The sequence below is a fragment of the Bombus terrestris genome, chromosome 12 (genome assembly GCF_910591885.1).
Source record: "Bombus terrestris chromosome 12, iyBomTerr1.2, whole genome shotgun sequence".
Classification (NCBI taxonomy): domain Eukaryota; kingdom Metazoa; phylum Arthropoda; class Insecta; order Hymenoptera; family Apidae; genus Bombus; species Bombus terrestris.
Genome location: NC_063280.1, coordinates 6,649,621 through 6,668,583, shown reverse-complemented (window position 1 = coordinate 6,668,583; position 18,963 = coordinate 6,649,621). Strand labels below are relative to the sequence as shown.

Below are 18,963 nucleotides of genomic sequence, written 5' to 3'. Positions count from 1 at the left end.
TATGATAACATTGCGATCTGGTATCGTTATATCATATCATATGGGTATGGTATCAACTGATTGTATTGAAGTTCAATGACAGAATTTACACTTAATAATAAAAATATAAGGATCTTTTTTATCATTGATAAAAAAGAATCTATGATGATAATATGTATATTTTAACACTTTTTAAGATTAACATAATATAATACTTTTAACAGCTCTTAACAAAAGAGCAGTATATATTTACCTAGTATATGTAATTAATAATAAAATTCTATTACTATGATATCAATAAATATGTTTTAGATATACAAAATCAAATAATCCACAATCCCCTTTACCGTTTCCTAAATCCATTTCAGTTTTAATTACAAACGATGCTATTCAAACTTGATATTTTTTGTATATTATATTACATATGATAACATGATTGGTTATGTTAATGAAGTACCAACTACGTCATGTTTTTGTTTTAATATTTATATGTATTATAAATCACTTAATCACTATACCAGTCTATAATATCAGTCTTAATGCACTTAATTATTTATATAAAATTAGAAAACCCCTTGTGCAAATTATTGTATCCTCTTGCGCTTCTTTATCTATAAGTGCACCGGTCTTTGAGAAATTTATTATAAATATAAAATACCATCACCAAAATATTAATAATAAAAATTTCTGCACCCATAAAAAATTTTCCAATAACAAAAGATGTTAATTATACGTAAAAGTAGAAACTAATAATTTCTGAATTAGCACCGTTTGTATTGTGTCGTTTAATCAGTAAAATTACAATCGTTTAACAAGATGTCACTATTTACCACATTGCGATTTCATTTGAAAAAGGTTATCAATTATTTTATATTTTATACACTATGCAACTATATTTTCATTCTAAGATCACAGTGCATTAATAGATAAATAAAATTTCAATTTTACGATACTATAACCAGTTTAAAAAATATCGAAGATAAATATATTTTCTTACATATCGATGTGGAATTCGATATTTCGTTTGGATCGACCGCAGTATCTCGAGATTGAAAACAATCTGTATGCGTCCCATTGGTTTCGAACATCAATTTTGCGCGGGAAATAGCCTCTTTCTATAGTTTTCCCGGATGCTGATGGTCACACGATATCTTCTTTCAAAGTTGGTAAGTCCGCTGTTGGTTCGGATTCTTTGTTTTCTTCTTTCGATTCAATTAACGAACTGTAATAAGTGTCCATTTCGTCGATCTTACACGACATTCGTCTACTGTTAAAAAATTGTAATTTTTTGTTTTTCATTTGAGAGCCGAGCCATTGGGTAGTCAACATTGATTCCTTCGGATATACGAAGATTTTGCGAACACCGAGAGCTATGAGTATAGGGCCAATGAGCAACGAAGAATAAATCATTATACTTTGAAAAACCGGTAAGAAATTTAAGTAGAACCAGAAACGAACAAGCATCGATGTTGGCAATTTGGACATTCCCTGGAAAAAATATATTGAAAATTAGATATATTTTTATGGGAAATTTCACAAAATTTATATTTATAATGTATTTATTATATTATATTGACAATATCATGGATTATTTAAATTTATTTGATAAATCTGAATGTCGAGATATCAATGCTATTGATATATTCGATATTGAAGGTATATGTTCGATACTTGCAATTCGATATTTTTCAGTACTTACGATTTCGAACCACAGTAATGGTAAGACGAAGTTTTCGAATTTTTCCACTCTGGCCATATGTCCAATATTTTGCAAAGCCATGTTGATTTGAAAACGGAAAGCAAACTCTACCGGAAGACCTGACTGTGGTTGAATATATACGAAAGATTCGTGAGCATCACGGTTTGGAGTTAACCCTTCGATAGATTCTAGGATGCTTGGATCGGCCTTGTAGAAGTGTGGATACGAGAGAGCAATTGGAAATCCTGCATCATTGTAAAGGTAAGTAATCAACATGAATATATAAATTAATTTCCTTTCTTTTTGTTCTTTTAACTCCATATTCTTAATGTTAATGGTTGTACGAAGATGTCATCGATTGTTTATTATTACACAGTGTACTTACTCACGTATCTACTAATTTTTTAATATTTACTAGTATGAATGAATTATTCATTCTTCTTTGATAATTAAAGCAATTAGAGTATATCTACGATTGATATAGGAATTTATCTCCCTAAATGGATCTTTTTTCTATCAAACTATAACTATCAATCTGTCTATTTTGACTATATTAATTGATAATGTTAGTATGCGTGATGGGAATAAAATTTAACGACACCCTCTGATTTAATGTTAATACGATCCATACAAACATTTTTAATATTCATCAATGTAAAATATATATTTTTTTATGCTATTTTTATAATCATTTAAACTATTTTACCGTAATAACAGTCGGTGACATCAATTAAGCCAGGTTTTAAACAATATCCATGGCGGCAGAAACATTTGTTCTCCGGAATGTAAGCACCATTATCCATTATATTCTCGACAAATGTATATTTATATGTATGCAAACTCTTTATTGTTTTTTCTCCAATTCGTGTCTGTAAAATTATGTTTTAATCTTACTTATTATATCCTTCGATAGTAAACATCTACTTAACCTCTAATATTTTATATACTATTTACTATATTTTTGATAATAAGTTTTTTTTAATAAGTCAATGGTAATTCAAAGTAGCACGAGGATCCTTCGAAGATATATTACAAGATATTATGAAATTATTTGAATACGTAATTCTCAAGTGTTTAACGTGTACGAGCAGTGAGATATAACTTACCATGGTGGCACTGCGACAGAGGCTTTTTCTAAAGAATAATACGGTATCGTTCGGCTCGATGTAATTTGCATACTTTGCTCCATCGCTAGCCCCCTTCACATTTGCACATTTTCCTGTCCATTGTGGCAAATTTACATCACCATTATACTTCTCAATCAAACCTGTCCGTCGTATATCCTTCTCGCCGGTATAAACGTTTATGTAATCACCCTCAAAATCGTACATCTGTAGTAAAAAGGAAACACTAAAATCTCTGCAAAATACAGATGTACAGTCGAGATTCGAAGTGATACCTAGCAAAAGGGTGGCGATTTTCCAGAAGCTTATAAAATTGTTAGTTAATATTTTTCAAGAGGACCTGATTAAAACTTAAAGTAATAATCGTTTGTGAATTAATTTATTAATATAATTGCGAATTAATAAGTTTTCAAAAGAATTGAACAGACAAAACTGTTAAGAATTTGAAACTCACTCTGTCAATGAGACCTAGTTTATCAAATTTGATCCACGATGGCATCATCTTATTGCCAAGTGTAACAAGGGTGGATCTGTAGCCAAACATAAATTCTTTAGCAGTCATTCGTACAAGAGGGTACGAATTCGTGTTGACGATTAGTAGATTTAATGCTAATCTGGTTAGATAGGCAGAATTCCTCATTACGTTTGTGATACTCTGAAATGAAAAAAGAGAATTATCTCATAAAAATGTGAAAAATTATTTTGCACTTGAATGTTTTTATAAAGATTCGAAGAGTCGAATAAAATAGCTTCCTGATTATTATCAAGATATACATATAATCGGATTCTAATAAATAAATTTGACGCTTGTGTAAACATCTGTGAATGTTCACGATGAAACAGTCTAAGCTCGCTATTAATTAGCTATTTATTTTCTTTTTTTCCATTTGTAAGCTCATCAATTTTTGTGTCGCGATATAATTAATCTTCTTTATTATGAAATGTGATTTTTCATGGTCGACGTATTCTACAGTTAATTAACGATGACTTGTTGTCGGAAAATGTTAAAGAGAACATTATTCATTCCCGTATCTTCTGTTAGGCGACTTAATTATGCCGTTTCGTTTTGTCCTCGTACCGAACTAGGGTTTCCTTCATCTTCATTTTCTGTCTGAAAGTTCATTCACGCGGCTGCATTTAATTACATGCATTTACCGATCTATGTATACGACTAGAAGATCTCGCTTTGCGTTAACTACTTTTTTTACTACATATATATATTTGTATGCATGCGCACTGGTATATGTGCTACACACGAATATACATTGATACGTTTTTTCTTTATACTTCGACTGCTGTGAATTTATTGAAATATTCTGAAGAGGAAATTGCACTTTTGGTTTCACATTTAGCTTTCCCTCTTCGTTGTTGTACGTAACAATCGTTCTTTTTGATGCCTCTAAGAACATAATTTAAACCGGACACTATAGAGGATGTTGTTATCCGTGTTCATTGATATAGACGTACTTGCAATAACGGAAATTGATGATTAAGTCACTGGAGAAGACTGGTCATAAAACACGTTGTGTACGATGAGAATATTGTATTTCTTGGATTCTTTGGATCTTATTATGAATACCGTTCATTTGTTTTTCTTTGATACAAACTTGCTAATAAAAAGTTTATAGAAGATACAAATAATGCAAAAAGATAATAACTGATGTTAGATTGATTGTAATGTTTGTTTAGTTTTGATGATCATGCAATAATATGCATAAGTTTTTAATTGAACGTTTTAGTCTCTTTTGATTATTATCAGTCCACTAATGGCACATTCAGTATTGTAGAATTACTTCACTTTTTATAATGTCATTGTCAATATGCAAGTAATCGAACGAAGTATGTTATTATGTTGCGTAAAGCTAAGAAATCTATTGATGAAATGTTTAATTCTCTTAAACAATATGCATAAATTTTGCCTTAAAAAAGTACCCTAAATGTATGGTGAAACATTCTCTTGATTCAAGTATTTGATGCTTTCTTGCTTTAAATATGATGCATTCGTCAAGAATGTCTTCGTGCGTCGAATGGAAATTTACCGTGTATGCGTCGGCGATCACGGTTTTTTTCGAATGCAATACAATTCTAGGGAAACAGAGATGTGTCACGCGGAATATTTCGTTCAACCGGTATTTTTCTGTGTTTCAAGGAAATTTTGTTTTATAAACAACACTTATAACAACTTTTATAAAGTTGAATCTTAATATTCATTGTAATGGAACATGATATAGCTGTAAAATTTTACGACGTCGTTGTTAGTTGAAACTTGAAATTTTTCCTACCGAGAGAATAGACTTTTTTTGCAGTTAAAATTGAGTATTTTATCCTACGGCATTATTCCACCTTTCTACTTTTAGCTTTCGCGTCTTTAGTAGGACATTCTTTTAAAGGAAATGAATAGATTCGAATATTCTCGATTCCTGGTGAACCACCTTGGACCACTTTACTTAACCAAAGTTTTATTTATCACATATATCAAATATGGAAAATACTTTTTTACGCCTTCATCTTGCTATCTGTATGTTTTTACAGAAGTAGAGATATCAACGAATAATACCAAGTACACTGATTCAATTAATCGTGCATTACTGAACAACATTCTCATAATTAGCTTTCTTTTTGTATGCAGAATTCAAACACAATATTATATAATACTTCTGTCTTTTTTGTCACGATGACCTGTAACCTGCTTTAACGGTAGACCTTGAGTTTTCTGTTTCTAATGAATATCCTATTCAATTTCTGTGACGAAGACTCGATTGGGATGGAATATATCACCATTCCAATTATTTACATTAACCTGTTCCGTGCTTCTTTTCTCATTCTTAATATCGTAAGATATGGCATTTCTGTCATCCAATAAAGAATTTGCTTTAAGAAAAAAATATATTCTTCTTCATTTCAACGAAGAATTCTTTAAAGAGGAGAAAACGGAAGTTTAGCCGTGATACTCGTGAAGGAATCGTGCTTGATGAATCATTGACCCTATTGGCAGCTATTCTACGGCTGGATACAAGTTATCAATATATTGTTTCTTGCTCTTGAAATTTTACTGATTGTGAGTACTATTAAATATCTTCTTATCAAATATTGTTCTATGTTGACAAATAATAATTTCTCTACATAATTACGTTGTAATAAAGCTATCATTTCATAATAAAGAAAACGAGTATAGTCAAATGATCTTATTTGAAAGATTACTTTCTAACTTTAATATTTGCTGAGAACTTGCTGATACAATTAAAAATATAACACGATAGTACTACAAGTTCAATTGAATTATTAATGATGGATGACTTATTTGTTTCTTAACATTTTAAACTATGATTATGCGATTATTAGATTAAAGGAAGGTACATAAAGATTTATAAGGCTTATACATTTATACTCTGTTAGCGATGAATTTATATGCTAAAGCACACATGCTGAATAAATATGCTAAAACACAATGTAATTAAGTAAACTCGCAACCTTGAAATTGAATTAAGTTGAAATGTACAGAATGATTAGTTGTAGTCGATTCATTTGAGCTTGGTAAAGGTTATCATATGATTTAGTATGTGTATCGGTTATACGCTGTTATATAGATTTATAGAGACACCTTATAGAAATTCTTTATAGGAACAATTAGTGAATAGAAGCTAAACAGATTTAATTGAGTGAATTATCTGGTATTTGTGTATATACGTATTATGAAATATTAATGATTTTGGAAATATTCATGCATATATATTTCTATCTGCATTCTGTAAATTAATACGTTTTAAAAAATTAAAAAATTTCAGATGAAATTGACATTTAGTTTTTCTATTTATCGAATCGCATACATCGATTAATAAAACCACCAAAATTTCGAGATTTTCTTCGCTATGATTTAACGTGCATACACGTGTACATACTGGTGTAGATTAATCAACATTAAATAGGACTGTCTTGGTAATTGCACGAAACATTCTTAGCCGTTAGTTTCTTCTTCCCATAAAAGTATATAATTAAACAGTTTTGCTTACCAATAAGGCGATGTTCGGCAATATCATTATATCTTCTTCTGTTCCATTGCTCATATGTGGTATATATTGCAACGGGTGATGTAGATACGCCAGCACCGTACCATTGTCATTGAACTGAACATCTTTGTGCTCTAACGATTCCCTAAAAATCAATTATTTTACGGCATTAAAGAAAGATATTGAGGCTTTCAAATTGAAATTAAATATCTATGTACGACTGAAAATTTTGATTTTTATATGTAACACCTTTAAAAAATAGTCTGTTGAAAATTTTATCTAATAAAACAAGAACGTTACAGCTTTTTAACTTTCCAATAGCAATTTTAATTTGCTTTCAACAATACTGGCCACGATTAAATCATAGAATTGAATAATTTATAATTAAATTAATTGTATATATTACTTAACGTGCTCGATATAATATTTCTCAAAATCACTTAAGTTTTATTTAGGTATAATAATTTAATACACTTACCGGTAAACGTAGGGTCCAATTTCCTGGAATCGTAGCTTGCTTTCCTGGCCAGATAAATATTCCTCGTGGTTTGTCACGTTAAAGAGATAGACTTTCAGGTAGAGTTCGATATTCGGCCTTCGCCATATTTCGAATATTTCGCCACCGGGGCTGAACATCACCTTCGCGCGGAAAACTAAATCGTATGGATCGATCGCCATAAGAACACAGCCAATGGTAATGCCAAAGAATCCCAAAATCATCGGTACGAGAATATCTGCACGGTTTTGAAAAATTAACGGAGTGAGAATTTTAAAGCGTTCGATTCGTGATAATTAATATTTGATTCCATCGGATGGTAAGATTGTTGATTGAATCGTTTTACCATTTCATTTGTCAACATGGGATACACAGTAGATGTGAAAATTTCTTGATCGTTATATCGTTTTTATAATGAATTTCAAAAAATACAGATCTATTGAATAAGTACAGTATCATGACTAAAATATATTATTATATTCGTCGTTAATGTATAATTTAAGATAAAATAACAATAAAATTTGATGGAAAATTTTTGACAGACTCTTTTGTGACTTTTTAAAATTTAGATAATTATAGTTGCAAATGCCTGTCGAATATAGAAAGCGAACTTTCGGTTTGTGCATAAATACATCATTTGCGGCTGAAACAAGACTTTTTTCCCCTGTTTGGTAATCAATTGCGTCAACGTGACTCTTCTGGATAAAGTACGGTCATCTAACTTTTTTTTCTAGATCGTATTACGTAATTTCACAGCAACCCGCTTTTCCTATTTCGTGTGACATTGTGAAAAACACTGTTTGGATCGAGCTACAAGCCCCAGTGTAATATTTCGATTGGTGAACTTACAACAAAAATGGTTCGCGTTAAACTTTTTTATTTTTAAGGTAATAACGCATTTAGTAGCTAGATTCGTATGTTAGAATCGACATTATAAAAAGTGATCTGTCTTGATTTACCGTCGAATGAAATTTATGCTTGTGAGAATTACGTAACCATTTTTTAAATTATGTTTTTTATTCATTTCATTATCATTTTACTTATTAATTTTAAATTATGTAATTATATAATGAATATTGTCCGAATATATCGTTTATCTGGAATTTAAAAGTATCGAGTATTCTCTTGCTTGCTCGGGTAAAAACAAACGCAGACAAATGTCGTGGTATGAATCCTTCCATTTTTTAGAGAATCGTATCTTTCAAGAACTTCGAATTATACAGTTCAGGACCAAAACTTCCGACTTGTCTCAAAATATTACGTGCCGCGAACGGACGACAATTTGTCGAATTTGCATGAGATATGTGTACTTTGAATACACGAGGATTCCGATTCATTTTAAAATTTGTCGTTTGTGCACATGGAACTGTTCGATGAATTTTAAGAGAATATTCATCAGGCCTCGAAGAAAATATTCGAGGCTTTGTGTCCTCTTTAAAGGAATTTACCTTCGTATTATACTTTTTTTTCATAAACTGATGTTTATTTCGATTGTGGATATTTTTAATATCAATTGGAAAATATGTATGTACATTACGCAAATGTTCACCTATTCAGTCTTACGAAGTGGTTAAAGTGCATCTGCTGATGCAATTCAGGTTGTAACATGTACTTGATTTCGATGTTTAAGGTCTCTAACGATACTTCTAGTTAGTTTTGGGTCTGGTTAGTCCGGATGTTTTAATCATTTGATCGTAAATAGCAATTTGAAAAATTTAATAAACGAATAATTAAAAGCTACTTCGTATATTTTCTTTTGCATCTCGATAATGATAATTTCCGATGAAAGATAATTTTCGTCATGCCTAAGCGAAATCATCTAAATTAAGATATTAATTCTTTAATATTAATATAAAGTATATATAATATTAATATAATACTAATATAGGATTCTTAAATACTAATGGATTGATATTGAAAGGGGCACTTTAAAAAGTTCATTCTCTCACGGAAGGGGGCAGAGATCAAAACATCGATGCACGATAATCAACGGTCTATTCAGTTTTATTTATTCGTCAAGTATTTACGTGTTAGCGTGATGTTGTTGGAATCCTTGGCTGAATAAATTTATTTAAACGATATATTGTGATATATCAAGCATTTGCATACATGTTATTTATCGAGCGAAAGAAAAAAATATTACGTAAGGCTCGATTGTTTTCGAGATTAGGAACGAAGGACTTTATGGCCCTGGATTTTGCATAAATCTCTATTTTTGTTTGCGCGGCTTTAAATCAAACTTCGGTGGAAATGTAGCTGTAGTAGAAAACGACAAAAATAATTAGACAATGATTTAGGCGTGCAAATGATATGCTAATTTAAAGCTTAGTGGCCACGTGTAATATATCGCATGTATGTAAAATCCTACGGATAAAGATCGCCTAGATCTTTGATTAGTTTTAATTTCTGCGCATTTTCTGTTTCCTGTTTCTTTTTCTGACCTTGCCACGAGACAGGCTTAGTTGAACCACCTGATATACGTAATTGTACGTACTATTACTGTTTGTGCGTTACACACCCATGGTATTCATCAAAAAACGATGAACGTGTAACCGATTGCTTTGGTAACCGTTAAGTAATCTCGTAGATCACGAGGAATACTAATGTGTCGCGGAAATACAATCGCAAATATCGAACCCTGTGCGTTCCTTCGAAGGACGTGCATACCTGTCGATCGATATAGGTCCTCTTCAATCATATTCAATTTTTTGTTCAAATATCTGTAAAGTATTATGAAATTAGATCGCGTCCTTCAATCGTTCGGCTGCGTATTTGAGATTTCAGCTAATCATGGCAATTAGACAGGTTAGACTTAGAAATTGATCGTTATAAATAATCGATCAGTATAAATAACTTCAACTCGTAAGATAATCGCTCAATTAATACATCGTACGATGTTATCTCCGGAAACACGCCGTGCAATTGTCGCGTAGTACGTGATAAGAGAGAAAATGTAAAAATAAAAGTAGCGAGACGCGGATTGATCATACGTCATTTCCTCGGGAGATGAAAACTTAATGAGATGTTTCGAGTATCAACGCTTCGCGGCGATTGAGACAGCTAACGATAAGTACTTAATTATAAGCGTGTGCACGAGAACCTTTCCAACATCATAAAGAAATGAGAATGATTTCCTAAAATGATTTTACGTAGAGGAACGATTATTTTATGTCATCGAGTTCGTTGATGATTGGAAATTATTTCTGACATTTCAAAGTAACGAACACCGCTAAGTTCGATATATGAATACTAAAATTCTGGCGAGTGATAGAAGATTAGCAAATACTATAGGCCTATAGGTTTCGTAGAAGGAATCGTTTTGCTCTCGGCTATTGCAAGATCGCTGGCAGTGCGGCACGATGTGGTAATAATTTTCCGGCGGTAATCGGGACGCGACTGCAAATACGCCATCCAATAGAAAGTGCATATTTGCCCCGTGTCTCGTTATATTTTATATCCAGGGAATCGCGGCTCTTTTGTGGATGTTCACTTTGACGAAACATCTAGCTTCCATACACGGAACAGGAAATTACAAAATACATATTTATTCGTGGGCAACGATGCCGTCTGTTCGCCTTATAGTAATCTTCCAACAGAATGTTACAAATCATCACGTAAATTGTAGATTATTAATCACAAGCCTCCACCTACTATTATATCTTACATGGTACTTTTATAAAAAACGTAGTTATTCTTTAGCAAGGTATACATTAAGCAATATGATAAAAATCAATAAGCACATATATGTAATCATGCTTCGATCTCCATAAAATTAACGTATACTCGCATGTGTTTAGTAATCGCTAAAACAGCAAATTTAATAGCAGTCATTTTCACTGATTTGGTGTTAAAATTGATATAAAAAGTGAAATACTATAATACCATATTAGTGGAATCAACGAAGATTCTATTATCTATCGGTTAGAGCAAAAAGCTATATTAATATTCAATCTGATCTCATTTTCGAATTAGTTCCCTGTACATTGATTAATACGTAATTACGGCACTTATTGTCAATGCGAAATGCGAGCTCGTGTTCATTAACTAGATACATAGCATTATCGGGTAACCGACGCCTGCACGTGTGACTGCACACAATTTATTGTCAGATTAGCTGGCTGATGACTTCCATACGATGATTTGCTTGCAACGAACAATGCACTTTGAGACAAAAGCAACCTAACGCATCGTTCGTTTAATAGTTTATGGATCTTTTTATACCGGTCGCGACTCACGAAGTTGCGTAATGTAAATAAATCCAATCAAGGTATGGCACGTGCGTATTTTTCTTTTTTGTAGAACCTTGTTCGCAATGTGACGCGGTCTTTTAGGAGTACTATCCGCGGAATGTAAATTTAATCCCAACAGCTACTTAACTAAAACATTTCATTATTAGTCATGTGCCGAGTCTACCTTTCTTAGGTTCCAACTACTGCAGGTACTTTTATTGCCATCTTTCTCCTCCAGTTTATTTATGCAACCGCCACTTGAATGAAAGATTAAGATCGCGATTCTGAATGCATCGTACGTCTTTATAACTTTTGTCTTCTTTTATTTTTTATTTTCTTTATAGTTACGCACTCACTTAAGAGACTTCTAAATATATTCGTAACTTCATAATTTTCATTCATATGTAATTTTCATTCAGATTGCAGCATTCATTAGCGCGTGTATTCAATATTTTGATCTTTCATAGTGCGTATTTCTATATTCTTTATTCTTCTCTATTCTTATGTAGGAATTCCCATAAAATGTACAGCAAGTATTACTCGGCAATCTTGTCTAAGAGTTAAGCTAAAATGCTAGATAAAATGGCTAGATAAAAACAAGCACTTTGCAGAGGAATGTTGAGGATATTGTTTTCACTGTATCAGAGGAGATCGTAAAATTCTAGAAAGTGGTAATTCATCTGCATGCGTAACGACGTTGTTTCGTAGTTTTGAAATATTCGCGTAATGACAGATTACGAGAATTCATTTACCGTGATCTTTCCCCTTTCTATTATTTCACAAGCGTCCGATCAATTGAAAAGTTCTACAGATCTCCTATTTCATGCTTTCCGCCATTCATCATTCCTATTCTTTTCTCGTGTCTTCAGCAGGTACACTGTGTGACCTTAGGTGGTAGATTTAGCAAGACACGTTCCATTCGTTTAATTTAGGATCTGACTTTTTCAGTGAGTAAAAATCGCCAATTCTCATGCGTTGAATTAACATTCCAATGGGTACATCAAATGCCAGCAACGAACGACCAAATTACGAAGTCTCGCGTTGGTATTTTTAAGTGGAACCATCTTGCGCAAACGCCATGTAAATGAATTGGATATACTTTGCAATGCGATAAATTTATGAGATAGAGGTAGTACAATATGTTTTTCTAATGTAATTATCAGGTGGTAAATAACAGCTATTATTTGACTTCAACTATCTACTTATTTATTTATTATATTTATGTTTTTATGTATTGATTTATTTGATTTTATATTTTGATTTTTGACTTTATCGGCGTCCAATTTTTTATTATTATGATGCATGTAAAATTTCTTGAATATTAATTCAATATTAAGGCAAACACTTTCGCGAGGTTGAGAAATCCGGGCACTCCGTAGTAATGTGCTAAACAGGGCCGGAGGGGTGAGTGGGTTGATGGTGGGCTTAAAAAAAGAAGGTGATAAATAACAGACAGGAAAGGATATAGAAAGTGCGAGAAACAACGTATTTGTCATTGGAAGTAGCGAATTTAGGAAAACAATTTGATGTCTAGTTTCGTGTTATTTCGACTTATCAACAACTTGTTAACGTTATATCGCTGATATAATAGATATCTTTCTGATAGATACGCGTGGAAATTTGATTTTTAAATTTAAGCATTTCTAAATTTGATTGTTTCTTATTTTGATATTTTTTGAATTTCAAATGAATGCTTTTACTATACATTCCTACTTATGTGGACTACTCTAAAATGCGATAGGAATTCCTAACACAATTAATGCACTTATGTGTATTCAAATGTATCAGAATAAAATAGCCGGTCAGAGATGGTAAATTTTTGTTAAAGATCGTAAAAAACGAAACGCATTTCTTTACAACGATATGATTGTTATTGCTGCTGGTTGGTTCAACAGACCCAGTTGTAAATATGATATAGATATCAAAAAAGAAAAAGAAAATGATTGATAAAGACGATCGGAATGAGTTCTTTCTGTAAAATAACTCGTCAAGAAGCAAAACCCGATCTAAGAAGAGAATACTGTTCGACGTTAATGGTTTTTCATTCTCCGATTTTGCTTTCATCTTTTCGCCTACTTGTATAATTTCCTGCATACCAAGTAAATTGGTCACTCTTTTTATTATCTACCTTGCTAAACCGCATCAGGAAAATGCTGGATGGCAATGTTGTGTTGCACCGGTTACAGGAACAGGTTTATCGAAGCTAAGGCGATACGAAAGAATAACCTTGCGTTCGACAGGAGACTGCCTACTGCATTAAAATACCAAATTAGAGAAGCGACCACCATAATAACTGTTATTTTAGAACGTGGTAATAATCCTACAAATCAAACGTTAATTCAATTAATCCTGTCACCATAAAATAGTATATCTTTCGGCTTCGATCGGTTTTATTTTTATCCATCCATCCTTTTTTTATTTTTTATAATGTAAATATAGAAGCTAATGAATTAATAATAAATTGTACTATTAAAAAATTCCTTAAGCATCGTTTATTATGCTGTTGGATAGATACGTGCGACGAGTCTGGAAGTTTCTGATACTTTGTTTTTGTCTCTTTTCGTTTCGATGAACCGGTTTTGGTGGAAGTATCCAGTTGTTCTTTTATAAACGATTTCAATACCATTGCCAAGTTATAAGAACTCGGAATCGAGGCGTCTAAAATATGTATAAATTAGTTTTTACTTTGATGGGAAACAAGCAAGCTACCGATAGCTTCTTTAGAGATCTTTAATCTTTCGCGCTTGTCAAGAACAGTTAAATTTATCCTGTGTGAACCTCTTTAGCATTTTGTATCGTTCTCGTTACCTTTTATTTCTTAAAGAAGGAAAACATTCTCTAGAAGTTTAGTAGAAAAATAATTTTGGAATGTCATTTTATGCCACTCGAATACGGTACAGAAGATATATACCCATTTTTCTAATTATAGGTATCGCTAATCACGCAAGGGATTGTTTATAGTTCAACTTGAGTGATTGAAAATGTTTTGATATTTCAACTATCAAGTTTGAATAAGTATTCAACAAGTAATCTTAACCACAATGAAGCTATAGGAAAAATGCACCATTCAGTAACGTTACAGATAACTTTATCAAAGGTGTAAGGGCAAACTGATAAGATATGAATGCGCACTAATACTAATGAAGCATTATGCATCATAATGCATTTCTTGAGGAACGCAGCCTCATTTGTAAGTTTCTGGTAATACGTATTACATGGGAATGTGATAAATATTTGATAACTCGATTACTTCAGTGCATTATGATATTCCATACTTTTACCATCCGCAAGCAAAATGTTAGTACCCTGATGAGAGTGATCAATATTTTTGTACATATTGGTTACGTTACTACTTATGCTGTCTGATTTCGAAGAAATGAGTCACGTTAAATATTGCTGCAAAAATATATGTTAATAGATTCTTGTGGTGTATCGAGCCGTATATCGAAGATCTAGCTATTACGAGTGACGGGTAAATGTTTTGAATTCGAAATGAAGACCCGTTGGATGTTCTTGTTTTTTTTTATCAGATATGTATTTTATCGTCGTTCAGTGCACTCTGAATGTTTCCATTGATTTTAATGTGAACAGATTATCCGTTTAAATCTTCGAGAATTCGTAATTTAAAAAAACTTTATGTCGAAAAAGTTCGAGTCATCGCCATTTAGGATGGCTAATTGACTGTTATTGCTTGCTTATCTTTTACTGGCTTACTCATTTTTCTTGCCATTCTTTTTCTTCTGAATTATTAGGTATATTGAATTACTTTATAATAGCATTCGATTTATTAATTTTTTACAGGTCAATTTGCAACTGACAATAAGCCACATAAAGTCGTTAGAAAATTTCATTAGTGATTCATGAGGAGGTTTATTCTCTCGAGGAAAAGCTAGATTATCTTGTTACTTGGAATATGCATTCAGTTAAGATTCTGATTAGAAGATTACCTTAATTTGTATTGTTAAAACACCAGTTTATACGGCATTGAACGAAGAAGGAAGCTTTTCATATTCGAGGATTCTATGGCGTTCTTGCGATTCTCCGACGCGTGTGTCCAAGAAGGATAATCATTATTAGCATAAAGTACGCGTGCCGTTTTTTTATTGCTTCATTGAAATCTTCATATGGAGACGGACATTCTCCTTTCTTTTTCCTTTGTTCTCAGTGAGTAGGAATTACGATTGCTTTGTCACACGTACCGGCTATCATAAACGAATAAAGAGAGAATGAGAACCGATCATTTTCCAAATTAAAACTTGTAACCTGCATTAGCTGTAACTCGTTATGGAAATTTCGTTGTCTTTAATTGATGTTTTTTATTTTATCTATTAAGAAATTTGAAAATTTTTCATAAAACTGGTTTAATACCTTCGCTATTTCTACATTATTCGCTATTTTCACTCTTTTAAATAAGAACCATTAATTTTTCAAGCAATAATAGTAATTTTACAGCAATAATCTGCATTCATTTCTAATAAACGAATGATACAAAGTTACGTAGCTATACAATTAATAGAGCATAGATAAATGATGAATATATAGTGAAAATTGATTATGATTTTTAGCGTATATTTGCAACGCATCAAACATATAATCTATTTATAAAATTATCAATTCACTAGTAACCATAAAATGTTTTATTGACATTTGACACAGAAATGAAAGGCGATAGCGATATCAAAAGTAAATTCGTTGATAAACTACCCGAGTGCTATATCTCACTTCGTAGACAAATTTTTATAATTTTTTATTTGTATTCCATAGTCCGAATATCATTTAATCTCATGTTAAAAAATATCGAAATGGGGTTGTTGAACCTCATAATATCCTAAATTTAATTTTATCGTTCCTCTAGATAAATATAATCTACGAATAGATACCAGAAATCTTTGGAATCAGAAGCTACATGAGAAAGTAACGTCTAGAATAATTGCAGTGTAATTTACGGATGAGTGACGGAAATTTTTAAAAGTTATACAAGGCATACAATCGACAAAAAACAATACGAAGCATAAAAAGCACTGTTTTTTATGATCTCTTAATTCTTCTGTCATTTAATTAGCTCCGCGATATTAACATAATTGTTTCTTCAATAAACAGCTTTCCTTTTTGTTAGCAACGATTATTTCGATTAGCAAAGGATTGGAATTGACGTGACTTTACGTAATAAATAAAACGTTGAATAAAAATGAACAAAGAATAATTGAAGCATAAATAGCCAGGCGCGAATTCTATCTCACGAATCTCACGTGTAACTGTATCGGATATGGTAATTCGATCATTTTAGGCGATAACTGAAACGTTGGCATGAAGATGTTGCACGATTATAGATTTATACTAGGAAGTAATTAATATTATATTATTATATATTATAATTATTCTATAAAAAAGAGTCGTGTCATACCATTCCATTTCATTGCATTACTTGATGTTGCGTCCACTTGTCAAATAAAACCATGATAATGCATAATTTACCGTGAATGCGTGAATTCATTGGTATTTGCTATAAATACGTATCATTTGCACTGCGATCGTATTTTTAGTTTTCGATAATTTCAGGAAATTGTATAAATTGACGTTTTGTATACGCAAATGCCTGATTTGTTGCAGCTTCGATTCGTCATCGTCATTATCAGCGACATAAACATATTTATTGTATGAAATTTAATCGCTTGAATGGAGAATAATACAAATTTTATCTTAATACTTAATTTTATCTTATCTTATAAATTTTTCACAGAAAGATTCAGCGTGAATTAATTTTCGAACCAACAATTCAGACTACAGTATATGAACATTTATAAATTCGTCCCGTCGAATGGAAACTTAACAAAGAGGCAATTACGAATTCACCGTGCAGCTTTTGAATTTACAATTTCCGCATTTAAAAGCAATTACTTACTTCTCCATCGACTTGGCCTTTTATGCGTATGCACCGAGAGAGCCGTATTAATGAAATGATTCATGACAATCGAAGACTTTCTTCTTAAATCGCTTGCCCTCCGACTCATCGCCATCTCCTCGGATTCGCTGGAGTCGCTCTGATTTTGATTCGCGGTGACGTTCGAGTAGCGTCGACCGGTGATTTTGGTCCATATCATTGTAATTTCCTTCATGGCGTAACAATAGGCACAATTTTTTTTGTGTTAGCGAAGAAAGTCCATAACAAAATGCACCGGCACGAGAGATTTCGTATTATATATAATTCACTCGGAGTATTACGAAAATTGCACGATAATAATTTCAGTTCTTTGACAGAGAATTCACGAAAAAAAGTTCGAACAGCTGTAGAAGCGAATCAACATCCACGTAACAAGCTTTCGTAAAAATACCTCCTTAAAGTCCAAGTTCAATACACTATGTAACGGTTCCTTCAGTCACACTGTGTGATAACTTTAACGATACTATGGTGTCCAATAGTCGATCGTGGACAGTTCTCGAGTCGATTAAGGATTCTTCTTCGCGAAATTCGACGATTTGAATACGTGAAAACGTTACCAGCGAATGGCTCGATTTGGACGATCGTTGATTGATCACTGAACGATTCTAACTCGTCACGCTACATAAATGGTCAGAAGAATCGTGCACTCGATCGTTCTCGGTCGACAATCAACTATTCTCTCAGTCTCGGTGCGAACCGTATGCGCTTCTGTACAAAAGTGACGAAACCATGGAACAGCAGAGTTCAAAAAATGTATTAAAGTCACTCTCGACCCCCACTTGCCTTTCAACCTGCTACTCGCGGTTCGTAGCACGTGGAGTACTGGCCACTCAGCAAGTCGTATAGGTGCCCCACCACCAGGTAGGAAAGATCAGTTGTTGCTTGAGAAAGATGAGGTGAAGGATAATGCAGCGCGACACTTGCAACGTACCACTCGGTTGCGCTGATCAAAGGTCAATGGAATATTGTTGCGATCGATCATATATGCCAGTCAGGGGATGTCCGGCCGTTTCTTTATCGTTCAGGGCAGGTTCGTAACGCGGGGAAAGCTATTCGACACGCGATTTGTTCGAGATTCTATAGCTCGAAAAGTAGGCAGTTTGTATGCTGGGGTCGTTTTCCCGTGTCTCGCTTCTGAAAAGATTACAAATTGATTTTGTTGTGTTGGTTAGGCTTCTGTTAGTGTATATGCCAGATTTAGTATGAACGGTAAAAATAATCGAGGAAATTGGAGCTAGGAAATTACTGTTTCACTTATTTGTGAAACAATGGCGTCATTAGGGGAATGTTTGTTTAGCAATTGATATCGTGCGTGCAACTTAGCGAAGAATGATACAATTTACAGATACGAAATCAAGAAAAATAGTAGGATTTGTTTTACTTAAAGTACATAAAGATTTTTCTCTTAAAATATAACTTTATGCAGTTTTTACTGCAATTTTCTCAAGTCAAAAATTTTCTCCGTCCTTGTTCCATTTCTTCTCCGAG

The 18,963-nt window shown here is 32.6% G+C and overlaps 1 protein-coding gene across 1 annotated transcript; it reads right to left on the bottom strand.

The window, feature by feature from the left end:
* Nucleotides 1-140: 140 nt before the first annotated feature.
* LOC100642653 (scavenger receptor class B member 1) lies at nucleotides 141-18,215 on the bottom strand. The gene is made up of 8 exons (XM_003399888.4): nucleotides 17,437-18,215; nucleotides 7,288-7,543; nucleotides 6,813-6,954; nucleotides 3,257-3,457; nucleotides 2,785-3,009; nucleotides 2,385-2,547; nucleotides 1,679-1,923; nucleotides 141-1,467 (listed from the first exon to the last, which is right to left on the bottom strand). The coding sequence occupies exons 1-8, from the start codon at nucleotides 17,648-17,650 to the stop codon at nucleotides 1,120-1,122; spliced, it is 1,794 nt and encodes a 597-aa protein (XP_003399936.1). The 5' UTR covers nucleotides 17,651-18,215; the 3' UTR covers nucleotides 141-1,119.
* Between the last annotated feature and the right edge of the window lie 748 nt (nucleotides 18,216-18,963).

Bases quoted from the DNA above. Each gene is read 5' to 3' on its own strand.
- LOC100642653 (XM_003399888.4), bottom strand. From the start codon at position 17,650: ATGAAGGAAATTACAATGATATGGACCAAAATCACCGGTCGACGCTAC. The intron at 6,955-7,287 runs GTAAGTGTATTA...ATTGATTTTTAG, and splicing joins ATTGGACCCTACGTTTACCG to GGAATCGTTAGAGCACAAAG. The intron at 3,458-6,812 runs GTAAGCAAAACT...TTTTCATTTCAG, and splicing joins TGCCGAACATCGCCTTATTG to AGTATCACAAACGTAATGAG.